The 18072-nt window shown below is 39.2% G+C and overlaps 1 protein-coding gene and 1 long non-coding RNA gene across 2 annotated transcripts in view; one reads left to right on the forward strand and one right to left on the reverse strand.

Annotated features, from left to right (window-relative positions):
- The first annotated feature begins 233 nt into the window (after positions 1-233).
- LOC116989298 lies at positions 234-16242 on the forward strand. The gene is made up of 3 exons (XR_004416207.1): positions 234-246; positions 7625-7628; positions 16135-16242. It is a non-coding gene; the product is annotated as an uncharacterized LOC116989298 (long non-coding RNA).
- rnf126 (ring finger protein 126) overlaps positions 8632-18072 on the reverse strand; it is a 55492-nt gene continuing 46051 nt past the window's right edge. The window contains exons 8-9 of the mRNA XM_033046521.1: positions 15655-15770; positions 8632-11339 (exon numbers count right to left, since the gene is read on the reverse strand). Coding sequence (XP_032902412.1) covers positions 11190-11339; positions 15655-15770 — 266 coding nt within the window. The 3' untranslated portion in view covers positions 8632-11189. The remainder of the gene's footprint in view (positions 11340-15654; positions 15771-18072) is intronic.

Genomic DNA, 18072 nt, shown 5'->3' on the forward strand with positions numbered 1-18072 from the left:
GGCTTTGGTTGTTGCTGCCTCTCTTTCCGTTTTCTTCTCTTTTCTTCTAATTCTGCGCATCTCTTGGCTTCGAAGGTCGCTGTTCCTTCTTGGATGAAACATCTTGGCCAGTTTCCTGTCCTTGGCATTGGTTTCCCAATTGTCGATGTCGAAGGTCATAGATGTCTTAGTTTTGGACTTGAGACGGGCAAGATTGAAAAGTCTGCCATCCGTTCTGTAGACGATTTCGATTCCTGGGGGTAGCTCGTCCTGGATGATGTGGTGGTTGTCGCAACGAAGATGGTGAGCAGTGTTGGGGCAATTACGCATCCCTGTTTCACTCCTGACTGGAAACGGCCTCTTCGTATCGTTTACCTTGTCATGGTGAAGAGGCTTGCGTGTCCCAATGATTCAGAGAGCGATGCCTTCGGAAGCACCAGCTTCTGGTGAGGCCACCCATGGCAGTAAGGCCGAAGATGAGGTTCCAGACCAGGGGTGGGGAACGTGCAGCCTTAAGGCCGCATACGGCCTTCTAGGCCATTAAGTGCGGCCTTTTGAATGAATCCAAATTTTGTAGAATAAATCCTTTTATTTTTATTTTATTAATGTTTTTGTTCATCTTTTATTATTTTTATTTTAATCTTAAAATGAATGTATTTAAAATACCAAAGAGTAAAAGAAGATTCAACAAAATAATTCTCCCCGACTGACGGTCACAATTAAAACTTTAGTAAGTCACGCGAGCTATTTTAACACTGTTATGCTCATGATTTTGTGCTAATGCGACTATAGAATGTGCGTTAACCTCCCACAAAAGGCAGTCACAACAAAGTAATTAAATGGTTAGTTAACTTTAGAATTAACACATTTTTTTCATTTTCTTGAAGTTAGTACATAGTAGTTAGATTTTTACAAAATAATGTACATTTTGAAGTATATCTAATTGAAGTTTCTTGGATGCGGCCTTATTAGATTACAGCTAACTTAATGCGGCATTTCAACATGAAAAGGTTCCCCACCCCTGGTCCAGACTAAGAACGATCCAACCTACAAGACCTCAATGGCGGACCAGGCAGACAAAGTTATCATTGTGTCTATCTTCTGTTTAAACCAGCATCTGCAGTTCCTTGCTACACAATGATGTGACATTACAGGATCCCGCAGTCCCTGATGACTCTGTGATCTCAGTCTCCGAGACCGATGTTCTGCCTTCAGTTTTTGAACTCTGTTGTTCCTTATTGGAAAATCTTTACTGCCTAGGTTGAGAACGCGAATGCAACATTGCACCGATCATGCTTTAAATGGAATGGAATACTTTATTGTCATATGTGACAAGGCACAATAAATGTCTTTGCTTGCCTACCCAAGATATGCAAATAGTCACCACATACGGCACTGACAAAGTTACAAAGTACACCCGCCGGGTCCTCCATTGTTCTCCCCCCGCACCCTCATCAACCACAGATCTACCCAAGGGGTTTCACTGCCGCCCCGAAGCTCCGTTGGCCACAAAGCCCCACCGCCACCGAGTCCCCTAGTTACCAAATCAGTAGAAATCCACCTTTAAAGACATGCACGATCACCATTTGTTACCCACGTTGGCATCTCTTTAGCTGATAAATTGGCAGCTTTGAATCCATGCTTTTTATTGGCAATGTCACCTTATTTATTTATTTATTATTATTGTCACATGAGTTCATAAGTTATACAAGCAGAATTAGGCCATTCGGCCCATCAAGTCTACTCTGCCATTCAATGGCTGATCTACCTTTACCTCTCAATCCCATTCTCCTGCCTTCTTCCTATAACTCCTGACACCCGTACACTGATCAAGAATCTGTCAATCTCCACCTAAAAAATATCCATTGACTTTGTCGGCATTTCCACAGATTCACCGCCCTCTGACTAAAGAGATTCCTCCAAATCCCCTTCTAAAGGTATGTACTTTTACCGACATGTAACCGAGATTCAGTCAAATTTGTTTTGCGTGCTATCCAGGTAAGTCGTACCATATGTGAGCACATCAGAGCAAAGAAGAAAATAAACAGAGTGTAGACTATAGTGTTAAAAATGACAGAAAAAGTACAGATAAAAAAAATCCAAGGGCAGCAATGACGTGAATTGGAAGATTGGGAATTAATCTCCAGCATGCGAGAGGTCTGTTGAAGAGTCTGGTAACAGCGGGGAGGAAGCTGTTCTTGAGTCTGACGGTACGTGCCTGGTGAGTTAACAGCATATCCGTGGTGCATGAGACATTAGGTAAACTGTAACCTTAGCACCATCTGTTGGATCAGTTTTAGACTGCAGTATAATGAGACTCTCATTACACATAGGAGTGCTTTCATTACTGATACAATCAGTGGCATCTGTCGAAAGAGATAGGATCAGTGTCTTGTGAACAGGAGCACTGTGCAACTGGTAACAGGTACTGAATTGAGGCAATTACTAAAGTAGGTCAACCAAAAAATGACATTGCTGGCACTCCAGCGACAAAAGTATCAACGGCAGCATCAAAGGGTGGCTTTCATTTACTGAACATCCACAACATGATCCTGCAAAGTCTGCTGATCTCACATCACTGAAGCTGAAATTCACAAAGCCCATGACTACCAAAAGAAAGGTCATACTATCACGTTTCCAAATATTGTGACACTCCAATACCATCCATTTTTACCATGACAATGCGACTCTGTGCATAATGAAGATTTAGTCTAATGTTCACACCGACTTAAAAAAAACAACCTATTTTAATTACATTAAAGAGAAAACAAAACGCTATCTTCTTAAGCTCTTTGGATGTTTCACAAACACAGCATTCATGGGTAAAACACTGCACAGCTATCAAGTTGCATTAATCTCATCTATTATGTGCTCATAATGAATAACTAAGAAAAAAAGCTGTTATCTTTCTGACAATCATTTTTTGAATTACACAGCAATCTTTTTTTTCCAAGATTAAGAACTTTTAGTTATACAATTCACAGCACTTCATACATTGAATTTAATTTAGTTTATTGTCACGTGTACTGAGGTACAGTGAAAAACATTTTTTTGCATGCTAGTCAGCGGAAAGACAATACATGATTACAATCGAGCCATTCAGTGTAGATACATGATAAAGGATATAATGTGAATAATGTTTAGTACAAGGTAAAGTCCTGTAAAGTCTGATCAAAGGTAGTCTGAGGGTCTCCAATGAGGTTTAGTTGCTCAGGATTGCTCTTTAGTTGTTGGTAGAATGGTTCAGTTGCCTGATAACAGCTGTGAAGAAAATGTCCCTGAATCTGATGAAGAAACTGTCCCTGAATCAGGAGGTGTGCGTTTTCACATCTTATATATCTTGCCTGATGGGAGAGGGGAGAAGGGGGAGTTGCCTGGGTGCGACTCATCATTGATTATGCTGGTTGCCTTACCGAAGCAGCATGAGGTGTAAATGCAGTTAGGGGAACTTGGTTTGTGTGATGGTCCGGGCTGTTTCCACAATTCACTGCAATTTCTTGTGGTCTTGCATGGAGCTATTTCAAAGCAGGCTGGTATGTGAATTTTGGCACAATGTTGTAATGCAATCCTTCATTAGATGTAGCATTAAACCAAGACCTTGCCTGCAACCGCAAGAAGATTTCATTACACTATTTCAAAGAACACCAGGGGAGTTATCCATCGAGTCCAGTCCATTAGTTATCCGTTAATCAATATCAACACCAAAAAGTTATTTCAGCAAAACACAAAGTTTTGGAGAAACTTTAGCAGGTCAGACAACATCTGGGGAGGGAATGGACAGATGACCTTTCGGGTCGAGACCCTTCTTCAGACTCATGACCCAATGTGAAGAAGTCTCAACCCAAAACTCCATCTGTCCATCGCCTCCTCGATCCAAAGGGTTCCTCCAGCACTTTGCTTTTTTGCTCAAGATTCTAGCACCTGCAGTTTCTTGTGTCTCAAAAAACCTATTTGCATATTTTGCAAAAGATAATCACGGTTACATAGATACATAGAAAATAGGTGCAGGAGTAGGCCATTCGGCCCTTCGAGCCTGCACCGCCATTCAATATGATCATGGCTGATCATTCAACTCAGTATTCCGTACCTGCCTTCTCTCCATACCCCCTGATCCCTTTAGCCACAAGGGCCACATCTAACTCCCTCTTAAATATAGCCAATGAACTGGCCTCAACTACCCTCTGTGGCAGAGAGTTCCAGAGAAAACAGAGCTCCCAGAAAAAACCCACCGGTCACAGGGCGAAGGTACAAACTCCGTGCAAACATCACAGTCAGGATTGAACTCAAGTCTTTTACGCTGTAAGGCAGCAACTCTACAGCTGAGCCACTGCGCCATCCCGTAACTACCTGCAATGGCCAGGGTAACTACCTGCATATTGTCATGGGAATTGTAACATGATGCAGTGTGTTGATTTAACATTCATTTTAAGTTCGGCACTTCTGTAATGCAACGGATTTGTATCGCCTCTGTAGGTTGCCTTATTAATTCTTGGAGTTGGGCATGGATTAACAACCTTCTGAGAATGTAAGATTGACATAGACGTGGTTATGCATTTGTGAAACACTGATCTTCAAGTCAAGTCAAGTCAACTTTATTTGTCACATACACATACAAGATGTACACTGAAATGAAAGTGGCAATGCTTGCGGGATTGTGCAAAACAACCGAACAGAACCAGTATTTACATTAAAAAAAGACGCAACAATATTTACACCCTGGTGAGATCAGTTTACAGTCCTGATGGCCTGTGGGAAGAAACTCCATCTCAGCCTCTCTATTTTTGCTGCGTGACAGCGGAGGCGCTTGCCTGACCGTAGCAGCTGGAACAGTCCATTGTTAGGGTGGTAGGGCTCTGGATCTGGACCTCCTGGTGTATAGGTCCTGCAAGGGGGGGGGGGGGGGGGGGGAAGAAGAGTGTAGTTCCCGTGGTGCGTTCGCCTGAACGCACTACTCTCCGCAGAGCCTTCCTGTCCTGGGCAGAGCTGTTGCCAAACCAGATAGAGATGTTTCCGGTCAGGATGCTTTCTACAGCACCAGAGTAGAAGGATTGAAGGATCTTCAGAGACACTCTGAATTTCCTCAGCACCCAAATTCCTTCAAAACTCCAGTTTCTTCTCCCATTTTAATACTGATTGGCCCTTTATAGTTTGCCTGGTTCCTGGACATATAGCATCAATGTTGAAAGAGAACTGGAGAATTATACAGAACCATTGAGCTATGTGAAGAAATCAATTCGTCAACATAATTTCTTCTAAAATCCTTGAGATGTTTAAGTGCTCAAATATACTTAATTAATCAATGAACTGCAATCTTGAGGGATACTACAAAAATAAAATGTTTAAGGACATGCCTTGGATCACTGCAAAGTAGAAAATAAGGAATATATAGTAAAAAGCTACCTATCCATCTGAAGAATATTTATTTTACATAGGAAAAACATTGCAAGCATGCAAGCCTGCCTTCACAATCAATCAATCAAAGACTTTATTGTCATTCAAAAATACACCAACAAATGCAAGTCTGAACGAAATTTTGTTGCATCTGGCTCACCGTGCAACATAAAATAAAAGATAAAAATATTAAATAGATTAAAAGATAAAATAGATAATAGTGCCGGCACATTATATGGAATTCAAGAGTCCGATGGCTCGGGGGAACAAGCTGTTGCAAAACCTGGCCATTCTGCTCCTTATACTGCGATACCTTTTGCCCGAGGGCAGCAGAGTGAACAGTCCATGATGGAGATGTGTGGGGTCTTTTATAATGCTGTTGGCCCTGGACAAGCAACATTTGCACGCACACAAGCTCCACTGCCAATAAACTTCAGTAGCCCAATGGGAAGAGAATGCTTTTGATTAATCCAAAGTCGATATGCAATCACACAACAAACCCTGGTATAAAACATCATAATATGATACGTTCATTCATTGAAGAATATTTCTTTTTTGTTATGGTTAACGATATATAATGGAGAAAAAGTTCATAAATGCTACAACACCCTTGAAATTTTATCAAAGTTGAATAACTGGGCATTGACTTATAATGGGAAATCCTATAGGTAATTTGTCCATTATCTCGGAAACACATGCAAAATCTTTCTAACAGCTCCCTACTATACCAACAGTAATACTAACAATTGGCTCACCTTTATGTAGAGGCATTGAAGATTACGATAACTGTGGAGGACACTCCAAAATCTGAGATCAGTTAACTCAGTGTAAATCAGGGCACCGCTATCAAACTTACACACATCCATTTGCAGCAAATTGCTAAATTCGCAAAGGTTCTTCAAAATACAATAAATCTTCCCAGATATCTTTTGTCAAATGAAAAACAAGTTATTATATGACAACATTTTTCCCCATTTGTTTTTTGTTCAGACCACTTTTCTAACTGGTTCACCAATTTTTCATCAATTCATTGAACCATACAGTGTGTATTCATCTAATCTCATTGGGGTAAATGAAGTGCTCTGGTGGTGGTGGGGGTTGGAGGTTTTACTGCACAAAACAGAAAGGGTTGTCATGTAAATACAGAAAGCAAGTGGGAAGGCTAATGGAACGATGGCTTTTATAAGTTTGATGCAACTTTATCGAGTATTCATGAGATCACATCTGGAGTACAGTGTGAAGTTTGTATCTCCATATGCAAGGATATTTTCATTGGAGGATGTGCAGAGGATCACTGGGTTGAGCCCCGAGATGAAGGGTTGACGACACTGAGAGGCTCAGCAGGTTGGATCTGTACCCATTAGTGTTTGGGAGAGACAGGCAATCTGTGATTCTGAGGGCGATTGAGAGAATAGCTGAGAATTTTTCTTCTAGTATGGCATCTGGAACTAAAATACTCTACAAAGTATTTACGGGCATGGGAAGGAATTTCATTTTTCAGTGGGTTGTACAAAATTTCTATATTCTACAAGGATATACTTTGGAACAGTCTGAAAGAGTTATGAAACAAAACAAATCAAACATTTTTGGAAGGGAAAGGAGGGAAGTAGGAAGGGAAGTGACTTGGGAATGGAAGCTGAGCGTATAAAGGAGGGGAAAAGAACAGGGTGGCTGATGGGGCGGGATATAGTGAGAAAACTGTGGACGCACTGGAGGAGGAGGCACAGGAAAGAGGGTGGATACTTGAAGATGGAGAATTCTGTCTATACCTATGGGTTGAAATTAAAATAGTTAGCAACCAGGAGATCCAACAGGCCTTGGCAATTTAATAAGTTACTTCCAAATGTATGTAATTTGACCTTAATGCTTAGGAATTAAAATTAGTTCTTCAACAATTAAATGCCACTGAGCCGAAAAAGCTCCCAACAGTTTCTTTGTAGACTAAATTTGCTCCATCTCAGCAAAATCAGCGTTGGTCTCATGTATCCTACAGGTTGGTACTAGGAAGTAAGAAACGATGGATGGTCCGGCCTTTAAATCCATCAACATAACTTGGTGGGGAAACGGGGAAGTTACCGAGGAACGTTGTATTATACTACCTGATTGCACTTGTCACCTCTGCATTTTCATGGCAGCAATCATTCTTCAATAAACAAAATAATTTAAACCATTTTATTAATTAAATTGTTGTATTTATAGTACATTTACAAGTATTTGCAATTATTTTCACTGCAAGTTCTGGACTTGCTGGCAGTTTGGTGATAATTTAAATATAGCCAAGTTCTGAAAACACTTGTGCCTAAATACATTGTGTCTGGATATTTACATACACAGTAAAAATGCTAGCAAGTCCGTTCAATCTATCAGATCAGAATTGCAGTTAATGGTCTCCCTTTGCTTTCAGGGGACATTCTTCTAATTACACTACATTTACATGTGCATGGAACAGATGCAAAGCATTGCAATTGGAAACCCTTCATGATTTAAAGTGGAAAGTTAAAAAGGCAGCAAAATTCCAGATTCCTCCAAAGGAAAGATTTAAAATATATTGAAGCTGCAAACAAGAAATGAGTGATTAATTTCACAATATCTCAGTTCAAATATTGCAGCCTCCAAATAATGCCCTTCAAATCACCAGAGGTTTGGCAGTGGAACAAATCAGTGCTGCAAATCAATTTTATTTATTGTATCTTATTGATTCTGAATGTCAGTTTCAAATATACAAAGTATTAGGCAAGCCTGGCTTCATCGTGAGGAGGCAGGTCCGTGAATAATTAGGCTGCCACATAAATGCAGGTGGTTGACGATTCACAGTACAGACCTTTGTCCAAAGGTGAAGATAAAATTGATTTTCATATTTCTGCAATGTCTTACATTTTAATTACCCCGGGGGACGTCGTATACTGTATGTGACAATCTTTAACACTGGGCATTAATCCAAGTGAAAATCACTCTAATGGAAGGTCATTACTCCACTTTCAAAGGTTCAGAATGGCTGTGCGTATTCCTTTACATGAAGAGAACAAATCAGGTCTTCCAAATCACATTAGATCACCCGCAAGATACGGAATTAAACATCTAGCTAATTTGAATACATTTAGCGTCAAGATGTTGCTGCTTGAGGAAATGTAAAACCCAGAAATTGAGAGGAAGTGAAAGACCACCATGCAGAAGATGGGAAGCTTTGTACGTTAGGCTAACTGAGGTTCATTGATATTCAGTGAAGCAAGAACACAGGCAAGGAGAAAAGACGATATCTTCTTCTTATGGAAAAAACAAGGTGGTAAAGTCTTTATTTAAACAAAATTAATATCATCCCTAAAACATCCAATCTAAATTCCACTGTGCAATGCATCTTAAAAATTAATCTGAAAACCATGCAAGTACCTTTAATTCATGTTCCAAAATCAATTAAGTTATTCAATCAAAAGATGCCAAATGCAGAATATAATTTTTTAAAATATAATTTCCAAGATACCTACCTAGAAAAGATTTACTGATGTTAAAAACATCGTTCAGATGCTTGATGGAATTCAGGGCACCAAAGCTATTGCACTCATCTCTTAGTCTGGAGCAGAAATATATGCATTGATATTCTTGTCAGTGGGTAATACATCAGTGGAGACATTAAGCAAAATTCAAAAATCTAATTGAAAATGAAACTTTGTAATTTGATGGAAACCTTTCCATTTAAGTTTGGGACAGCTATATAAAAACTGGTAGAAGCAAACTTGATTTTATTTTTGGTTAAGTGGGGATGTATGTAAAACTAACTTTGAATTATTGAAGTAAATTCCCTTTACTCAGAGATGACAAACCAAATTCTTCCATATACCAAAAAGAGATTCATTTACTACTCTAAAATACCTCCGCAGTCAAAACCACAATAATTCAGTTTTTGTCCCAGGAGTCAATTTAAAATTCAGGCATGGAGTGTCAAGTTCTTATATATCTTAATAATATTCAGGAATATTCACCTACATTCACATCCAGAATTGTTAATGTATATTTACATGTACATGCTGTAATTTTATCAAGGTTGTCCAGAAACTTATGATGAAGTTTAGGTTTATGTAAAGTACTGTTCTATTCTAATCAATTAAAAAAAAATGACATTAGGCAATTTAAATCTTCATACAATTTCTCCGTCTCTACTAAGTCTCACCACTTCAGGTCCCAAGTGCGTTTACTCAAGCTTTCAGATTCAAATGCTTCCCAGCAGACATCCACAATTAAAGAACAAACTCATCCGTGTGGAAGTCCAAAGTCTTCACCTACAAGCCTTAGCAGATTTGAACTAAAAGATTATTTTGTAAGTTTAAGACTTGTAGTCCAAATCACCAAAGTGCATGGTAAAAAATTCTCCCAGTATTTACTTTAATGAAACAACATTCAAGTTTACGAGACAGACATAGAAATGTAAACTATAAATGTATTTCCATTTACTCTTTCCTAACTTTACACCAACGCTATACCTTTCTCTGCTTAAAACACAGATACGTCAAATCACTTAGGTCCTTGCAAAATATACACTATAATTTATTTCACTGACTAGTGTGCTATGTATCACTAAAGTATACAGGTTTTGTTACGACAAAGGTAAATGAAAAACATCTATGTTCTGTCATTTTAATGATTAAAGTGGGAAGTTTCATATCATTGATCAATTAGGTTGGTGCCTTTCAAGAAAATGCTGCTCAGGTGCAAAGAGTCAAGGACAAAGCAGTTTTTAAAAATGTAATGATTATTCACTGACATGTATACAATTGATGGCGATACAATATTAACAAACTTAGTAAATGCCCCAAGTTTACTGGGTATTTGCTTGTATCACATTCCTGTACACTATGTGTTACCTACTGACAAGCATACCATTGGGCACATCTTTAGATTTTGTATCTTACCAGGAAACCCAAGCTTACAAAGTAAGCCAGTCTGGTTTTCTACATATACAGTAAGTGACAGATGATAGACAGGCCAGGCGCTGATTAATAAATGTTGCTGGACTGCATCTTAAACCACTTCAAATTAAGTCAATAGAGGCATTGCAGTTCTTCCATGATTCAAATATTTTCAGATTTAAAGACAGCAAGAACTGATTTAAAAATCATTTTCAGCAGATATGTAATCATCACTTCAATGTTTTAAGATACATTTTCGAATATATTTGCATACCCCATACACACATGCCCTTCGATTTAATCTGAAGCAAACATTGCCCCACTTTCTACTGAATAAAAAATGGGATGGTGTTGTGTCCGGCAGAGCTTTCCACAGCAACTATAAAATGGCCAATCCAATAAAAAGATACTTTTGAAAAAATAATCCCTTTTTAGTATGAGAAAAACAAAACCAAGGACTATAAAATGAAATGAAAATACCCAGATATCCAACAGCTGAGTTAACTTTAAAATGCATTACGATGGTTAAAGCTTCAAATTTGTTTGCAAAGGAACAGCAGAATTCTTCCACTGCTTAAAATAATTCACAGCAGTATGATCACAGCAATGTGCACACGGGGTTCGTCTACCCACAGTGAGATGAAATAAAATAAAACATAGCAGCTTGTCAATAAGAAATGTTTTAAATCGGTCCCGCAAGTTAGATCTATAAAACAAGTCAATATGGAAAAAAGTGGGTATTCATGTTTGAGTTGACATTTTTAGAAAAGAGTTCTTGGTTAAGAATCTCCATTTACTCTGGCTTTCTTTGCGCCATGCATAATACAATAATTTAAATTATAAAATGTGTCATGGTAGTCATCAAACACTGTTGCATTATGAAAACAGTAGCCTTGGATGCTGTCTTTAAAAAATAGTTCAGGAATTGTTTGTTGAATTGTCGTTACTTGGTGAACTTGAGGCAGAGGAGGATGATGATGAGGAAAAGTTCATCCTTGATAAATCAGGAGGATTTGTTGCTGTGTTTTGCCCGCTTAAGCTTTTCCGACAGACTGGACAAGTGTCATGCTAGGATTGAAGAAAGAAAGGCTTTAATGAAGCATGCAATAAAATTTCTGGTGAAGCATGTACAATGTTTTTTTTTTTGCTGTTGGAGTTACGTATTTTCTCATCTCATTGCAGACTTTCAGCATTTGCATTTTTTAAAAAAAATTATTGATACTATCTTAAGCCAACCTGCATCTGTTTCACGGTTTCAAATAATATCAATTTTGTTATAAGCATCAGCCAACAAATTAGACTTAGATTCTTCTCCAACTTCTCTCACCAACTTCTACAGATGGGCCGTAGAAAGGATTTTATTGGGATGCATCACAGCACGGTTTGGGAGCATCTCCAACCAAGACAGCAAGAAATTGCACAATGACAGCCTCAGTAGATATTTAGATATCAACTGGGATTGGCCAATCATTACATCTTTGTCACAACCAATTTCCTCAGCTCACCTTCTTCCATTGTTCTGTCAATTTTGAGTCACCAAGTTTGAAAAATACATGGATTATTTGTGTCAAATTACATCGATCAGATTCTTGATTTATACCACTGCCCCTTGGCTTCAATCCCATCTCAATGATCCCTCCTTTATTTATGCTCCATCTCTCCACACCAGAAAAAGTCCTCTCTGGATCATCTGCCAGTCTTCCAGAAATGGGCACCATGGTGGCGCAGTGGTAGAGTTGCAGCACCAGAGACCAGGGCTCGATCCCGACTACGGGTGCTGCCTGTACGGAGTTTTTGTATGTTCTCTCCATGACCGCGGGTTTTCTCCGAGATCTTCAGTTTCCTCCCACACTCCAAAGACGTACAGGTTGGTAGGTTAATTGGCTTGGGTTTATATACTTGGTATTAGTGTAAATTGTCCTTAGTGTGTGCAGGCTTGTGTTAATGCGCGGGGATTGCTGGTTGGTGCGGACTCGGTGGGCCAAAGGGCCTGTTTCCGTGCTGTATCTCTAAAACTAAACTAAAGGAGCTTGGTCAGAATTTATATTCCAGGGTCCCAACACACTCAAAAGACTTGCATTTTATTACAGTGACCATACCAGGTTCCTTGCTCTAATGTCAATAAGCTTCAATTATTTTAAATACTTCCTAATTTTTTTCCTATCTTATCTAAATAAGCTTAACTCAATTTATATCCACGTCCTCATACTTCACATCAGTTGATCCATCAGCATTAACGTCTTCAATTGCTTCGGTATTTCCACTTTCAATTAGCAACTCAAGTCTATACTATTCAACTACTCTGGGCACCATCACAAACTCCATTCCATCCATGATGTTTTTTGTAAGGTATTCATCAAAAGATTGTAGAGCACAATATAATGGAAGCTGCCTATTATCACCTCAAAAACGTAGCAAGATTAAGAGGACTCATGTCAGCTCAAGACTTAGAAAAACTTGTACTAGTAGGCTAGATTATTGTAACGGTCTCCTTGCAGGTCTTCCGAAAAAAACTGTCAGGCAGCTACAGCTTGTTCAGAACGCTGTTGCTAGAGTTCTAACAAAGACCAAAACATTTGAACACATTACACCAATTCTTAAATCCTTACATTGGCTCCCTGTATGTCAGAGAATTGATTTCAAAATCCTGCTGCTCACCTATAAATCACTACATGGTTTAGGGCCAAAGTATATCACTGACATGCTTCCACTATATAAGCCTTCTAGACCGCTAAGATCTTCTGAGACCAATCTGTTAGTGATTCCCAGAGTAAATACAAAACATGGGAAAGCAGGATTTAGTTACTATGCAACAAATAGCTGGAATAAACTTCCTGAAGATTTAAGACTTGCCTCAACTTTGACCACTTTTAAAACAAGACTGAAAACTTTACCTTTCAGCTAAATCTTAACTACATTGCACTTTTTATAATGCATTTTTAACTTTGCTTTTATTTTAATTCTTCTATTTTATTTCATTTTATTATTTCATTTTATTGTATGACATGTTTTTATGTGAAGCACTTTGAGTCTGCCTCGTGTATGAAATGTGCTATATAAATAAAGTTGCCTTGCCTTGCCTTGTTGTTAGAATATAGACAACGATCAAGATGGATTTGTGTGAAGCAGATTGTTTAACGAGAACAACGTTCAGAAATAAGTCACCTCAGTTAACTGAAAATTTAAAGTGTACAATTCTTTTTTTGGTGGAGTTGGTGCGAAGAAATAGCAGAGGAGGTATAGCAGAAAAAACATATTCCTAGGGAATGGAAATTTACACTGTGTAGCTTAGACCATTGGAAATGTTACATTTTATTGGTTGCCCAGTTATTGTTATAACAAAGGCATTTTCTTTCTTCCTCAACTTTGAACATCAGAAACAAACAATGAAATGCAACTGAGGCACCTGAGAGATCAATTCCTGCTGTTTTCCATCTCCCATTAATGAATCTAAAACATGAGCTAGATTCTTAGTACCACTCAAAACTGACCAGGAATTAAATTTGGGACTTCCTAATCTACTCAGTTTAGTTTCATAACACTTTTTACAAATGAGCCACTTGGAGAACTTCTACCCAGTACTGAAAAGTTGATTTGTGCTCAGCAGCAGAAGCTTCTGACAGAATACAAGCAAAGGAAATATGAAAATAATCTGTATGCTAGACCCACATTCAGGAGGCTAAAAAAGGTTTGAAGGAATCAATGCGAGATCACCTTGCGACTGAACTGAAAGCAGAGCTACAGTGATCACCATCCCTGTGTATGGGTGCAAGCCATGGTTAAATGCAATTGTCCCATCACTTTCGGCCTGCATCTCCACCAATTCAGATGCATCCTGAACTACAGCAAATCAAAATACCTAGTTCAAGATCCTCAAATCTCAAAAGATTGCTGACATTAAAGCTACTGCAATAACAGGACAGTTGAGTTGGCAAGTATGTCATCCATATGCATCACCAATGTATGCCATGTGACACACTGAAGCAACCCTAGATATAATTCAATCCCAGCAGCATCTAAATATACGCATAAAGTGCTGACAAGTAGCATAAAGACAGTCAGTTGAAACAAGTAATGGAACTTGGGGCGGTGCCGTGGCACAATAGATTGCTGCCTTACAGTGCTTGCAGCGCTGGAGACCCAGGTTTGATCCAGACTACGGGGGCTGACTGTACGGAGTTTGTACGCTCTCCCCGTTTTCTCCGAGATCTTCGGTTTCCGCCCACACTCCAAAGACGTACAGGTTAGCAGGTTAATTGGCTTGGTATAAGTGTAAATTGTCCCTAGCGTGTGCCGGATAGTGTATGTGTGCGGGGATTGCTGGTAGGTGCGGACTCAGTGGGCCGAAGGGCCTGTTTCCACGCTGTCCAAATTCTAAAACTGACTGGATCACCAGAATATTAGCATACACTTAGCATAGAAGCATACACTTGTTTCAGCCTAAAAGTCAATGATTACTTAAGTTATAGTAGGCTGCTAGCCAATGGCCATGTAAAATGGAATCAAAATGTAGAATTCAGTTTAAAATAGCATAATTTTCTTTACTTGACTAGCAACACCTATATAGAAAGGTGGTTAAATCTGTCAAAATATTTGGTATCAAGATTTGGATTATATTTGACTACAGTATTAGAATTTTCAAAACTGACAAAGGAAGGTGACTTTTAAGAAATCATACAAAATTGGGGCTTGTGAAAATCATTGTGGATTAAGGATTTACAAAAAAACAAAGAAACACATCAATTTCAGTGCAACCACAGTAAAACACCAGCACACTTGGACCTTTGGTAGTGCTGGACTAGCAAAGGGAAAGATTTATTCCTTCAGTAAGAGTCTAGAGACAAGGTGTAGATTTTAAGAGAAGATAGACAAAAAGCTGAAGTAACTCGGCGGGACAGGCAGCATCTCTGGAGAGAAGGAATGGGTGACGTTTCGGGTCAAGACTCTTCTTCAGACTGAAAGTCACAGGAAAGGGAAACAAGAGATATAGACGATGTAGAGAGATATAGAACAATGAAAGATATGCAAAAAAGTAACGATGCATCTGTTTGTTGTGCGAAAACGAGAAGCTGATGTGACTTAGGTGGAGAAGGAATGGAGAGAGAGAGAGAGGTTACTTGAAGTTAGATAAATCGATACTCATACCACTGGGTTGTAAGCTGCCCAAGCAAAATATGACATGCTGTTCCTTCAATTTGCGTTTAGCCTCACTCTGACAATGGAGTAATTGGTTGCTCTTTCAGAGGAGCAATGAAAAATGTTGTGGCACAAAGAATGGCAATGACTATCCATTTATGATCAATGCAGGTCAAAGTAAAATTATACAAATTTGTTAGTTGACACAGATTAAGTAATACAACATTCAAGTAATTTTGCTACTTACCATTTCTAGCCAAGGTATTATACAGTCATTGTGGAATAAATGGTTGCATGGGAGTTGCCTAACTGTTTCTCCAACACTGTAGTCTTCTTTACACACGGGGCATTCTACACCAGAACCTACAGAGAAAATATATATGTATATTCAATTTGCCTACATTTTACTGTACAATGAAAATCTCATTAAAGCAAACTAGTTTGTCCAACTGAATTTGCTTTTACAAACTTGTTCATAATCCTCAGGTTCCATCTCAAAGGGTTGCTTATGAAGCAGTTCTGCTGAAAAATCTAGTGACCTTACCATAAGAAAAGGTAATCACATGAGAATGTTGTTGTTTAAAGATGTAACAAAACTGAGGTAGGAGGGGATGATGAGGATGGGGGTGGGAACAATTTAACTGCTGGTTGTACTTTCTTCTGATTAACTAGCTTATTTTGTCAACCAATTATAATTAGAATATTAACATGTTAAAGGGGGTAGTAGCTCTTTGCCCCCCAGAGTACGATAGAAAATAAATGATGACCAAATAATGGCATTGAGATTTGATACAGAACTACACTCAATACGACCCATGCATGCCATTCAAATCCAGGAAGTCCAAGCAGATTCAAAAATGGCATCCAGAGGCAAAGAAAAGTTACTGCAAAATCTAAATTATACAAGGACGTAAAAAATTAAAGAGGGCTGTTCAGCTTCTTTGCCTGCACCACCGTTCAATATGGTTAGGGCTAATCATTCGTGTGCTGACCCCTCTGGACTCCCTCAATAGTTAAAACTTCTGTCTGTCCCTCTCTCAAATATAATCAGCAACCAGGTTTTCATGGCTCTCTGTGCAAAGTAGTTTCCTCACCTCTGTCCTGAATAGCAGGCCCTATATTTTGAGGCTAACCTAGTTCAGAGGAAACATCAAATCTGCATCTATAAAATTGTAGCCTCATCAAATTTGTGTAAGTTTCAACTAAATCATTTTTATGAACTCAAGAAAATATGGGCAGTCTAGTTGATCTCTTGGTCATACCAGAAATCAATCAGGTGAACCGTTGCTGCAGTTTCTCCCTTACTCAGGATGGGAGATCAGAACTGTATACAATATTCTAGCTGCAGTCCTATTAGGGTTCTGTACAAATGCAACAAGTCATCCTTGTTCTTGCGCTCCAACCTTCTTGCGACAAAGGCCAACATATTCTTTGCCTAGGAAGGAACTGCTGGTTTAAACTGAAGACGGACACAAAATGCTGGAGTAACTCAGCGGGACAGGCAGCATCTCCAGGAAGAAGGAAAGGGTGATATTTCAGGTCGGAAGAATGATCTCGACCCGAATACATCACCCTCCCTTCTCTCCAGAGATGCTGCCTGTCCCGCTGAGTTACTCCAGCATTTTGGGCCTACATTCTTTGCCTTCCTGATTGCTTACTGAACCTGCAATGCCAACATTCAGTTAGTTGTATACAAGGATGCCACAAACACTAGTACCTTTCAGTCTTTTACCATTTAAAGTAAATATTTTCTATAAAGTGAATGACCTCACATTTTTCCATATTATATCCACTCAACTTATCCATTCACCTACCTTGTCCAATATCAAAAGCTCCCCTGCATCAAGGGTGAGACAGTGGTGAGCTTTCTACATGGAGTTTGCATGTTTTCCCATTGATTGAATGGGATTCAGCTATGTGGTTCGGGTATTAAAAAGAGGCCTTTTCCATGTTGTATGACTATTTCCTTGCAATCACAACCACCCAGCTTTGTATCATCTGCAAACTAGAATATCCTATACCTGATCCCCTTATCCAAACACTGATAAAGGTCACAAACTGCTCGGACCCCAGCACTGATGCTTGTAGCACCCATAAATCAGTCTCTCAATCCAAAATTGACCCATTTTGTCTACTGGCTTCTGTCCCATTAAGTAGTCCTCAGTTTTTGCCAGCATATTACTTTCAATATTGTAGAGTCACATTGTATATGTTTTTCTTATATGGGACCTCTGAATACCTGGTCACTGATTTATCTATTCCGTTACAACTTCAAATAAAATCTAACAGCTTTCTTAAACATGATTTTGCTTTCATTGATTTGTGTTGCTCCATTATTATTTTACCAGTGCTCTGCAACATGTTCTTATTAATGTTCCTCTCTCCCATCTCTTCCTTGGGCCCCACCTGGATGTGCACCAATTTCTCCCATTATCCAACCACCCCTTTCCTGCTCCTCTGTCTCCTCCCATCTGTAACCCTTCCCCCCTTTCCCCCCCCCCCCCCCCCCCCCCACACCACCACACTACAATTAGTCTAAAGATATATCCCAACCCAAAATGTGACATATCCATGTTCTCCAGAGATGCCACCTGACTGTGAAGGGTTTCGGCCCGAAACGTCGCCTATTTCCTTCGCTCCATAGATGCTGCTGCACCCGCTGAGT

Source organism: Amblyraja radiata, chromosome 29 (genome assembly GCF_010909765.2).
Source record: "Amblyraja radiata isolate CabotCenter1 chromosome 29, sAmbRad1.1.pri, whole genome shotgun sequence".
In the NCBI taxonomy this organism is placed as follows: domain Eukaryota; kingdom Metazoa; phylum Chordata; class Chondrichthyes; order Rajiformes; family Rajidae; genus Amblyraja; species Amblyraja radiata.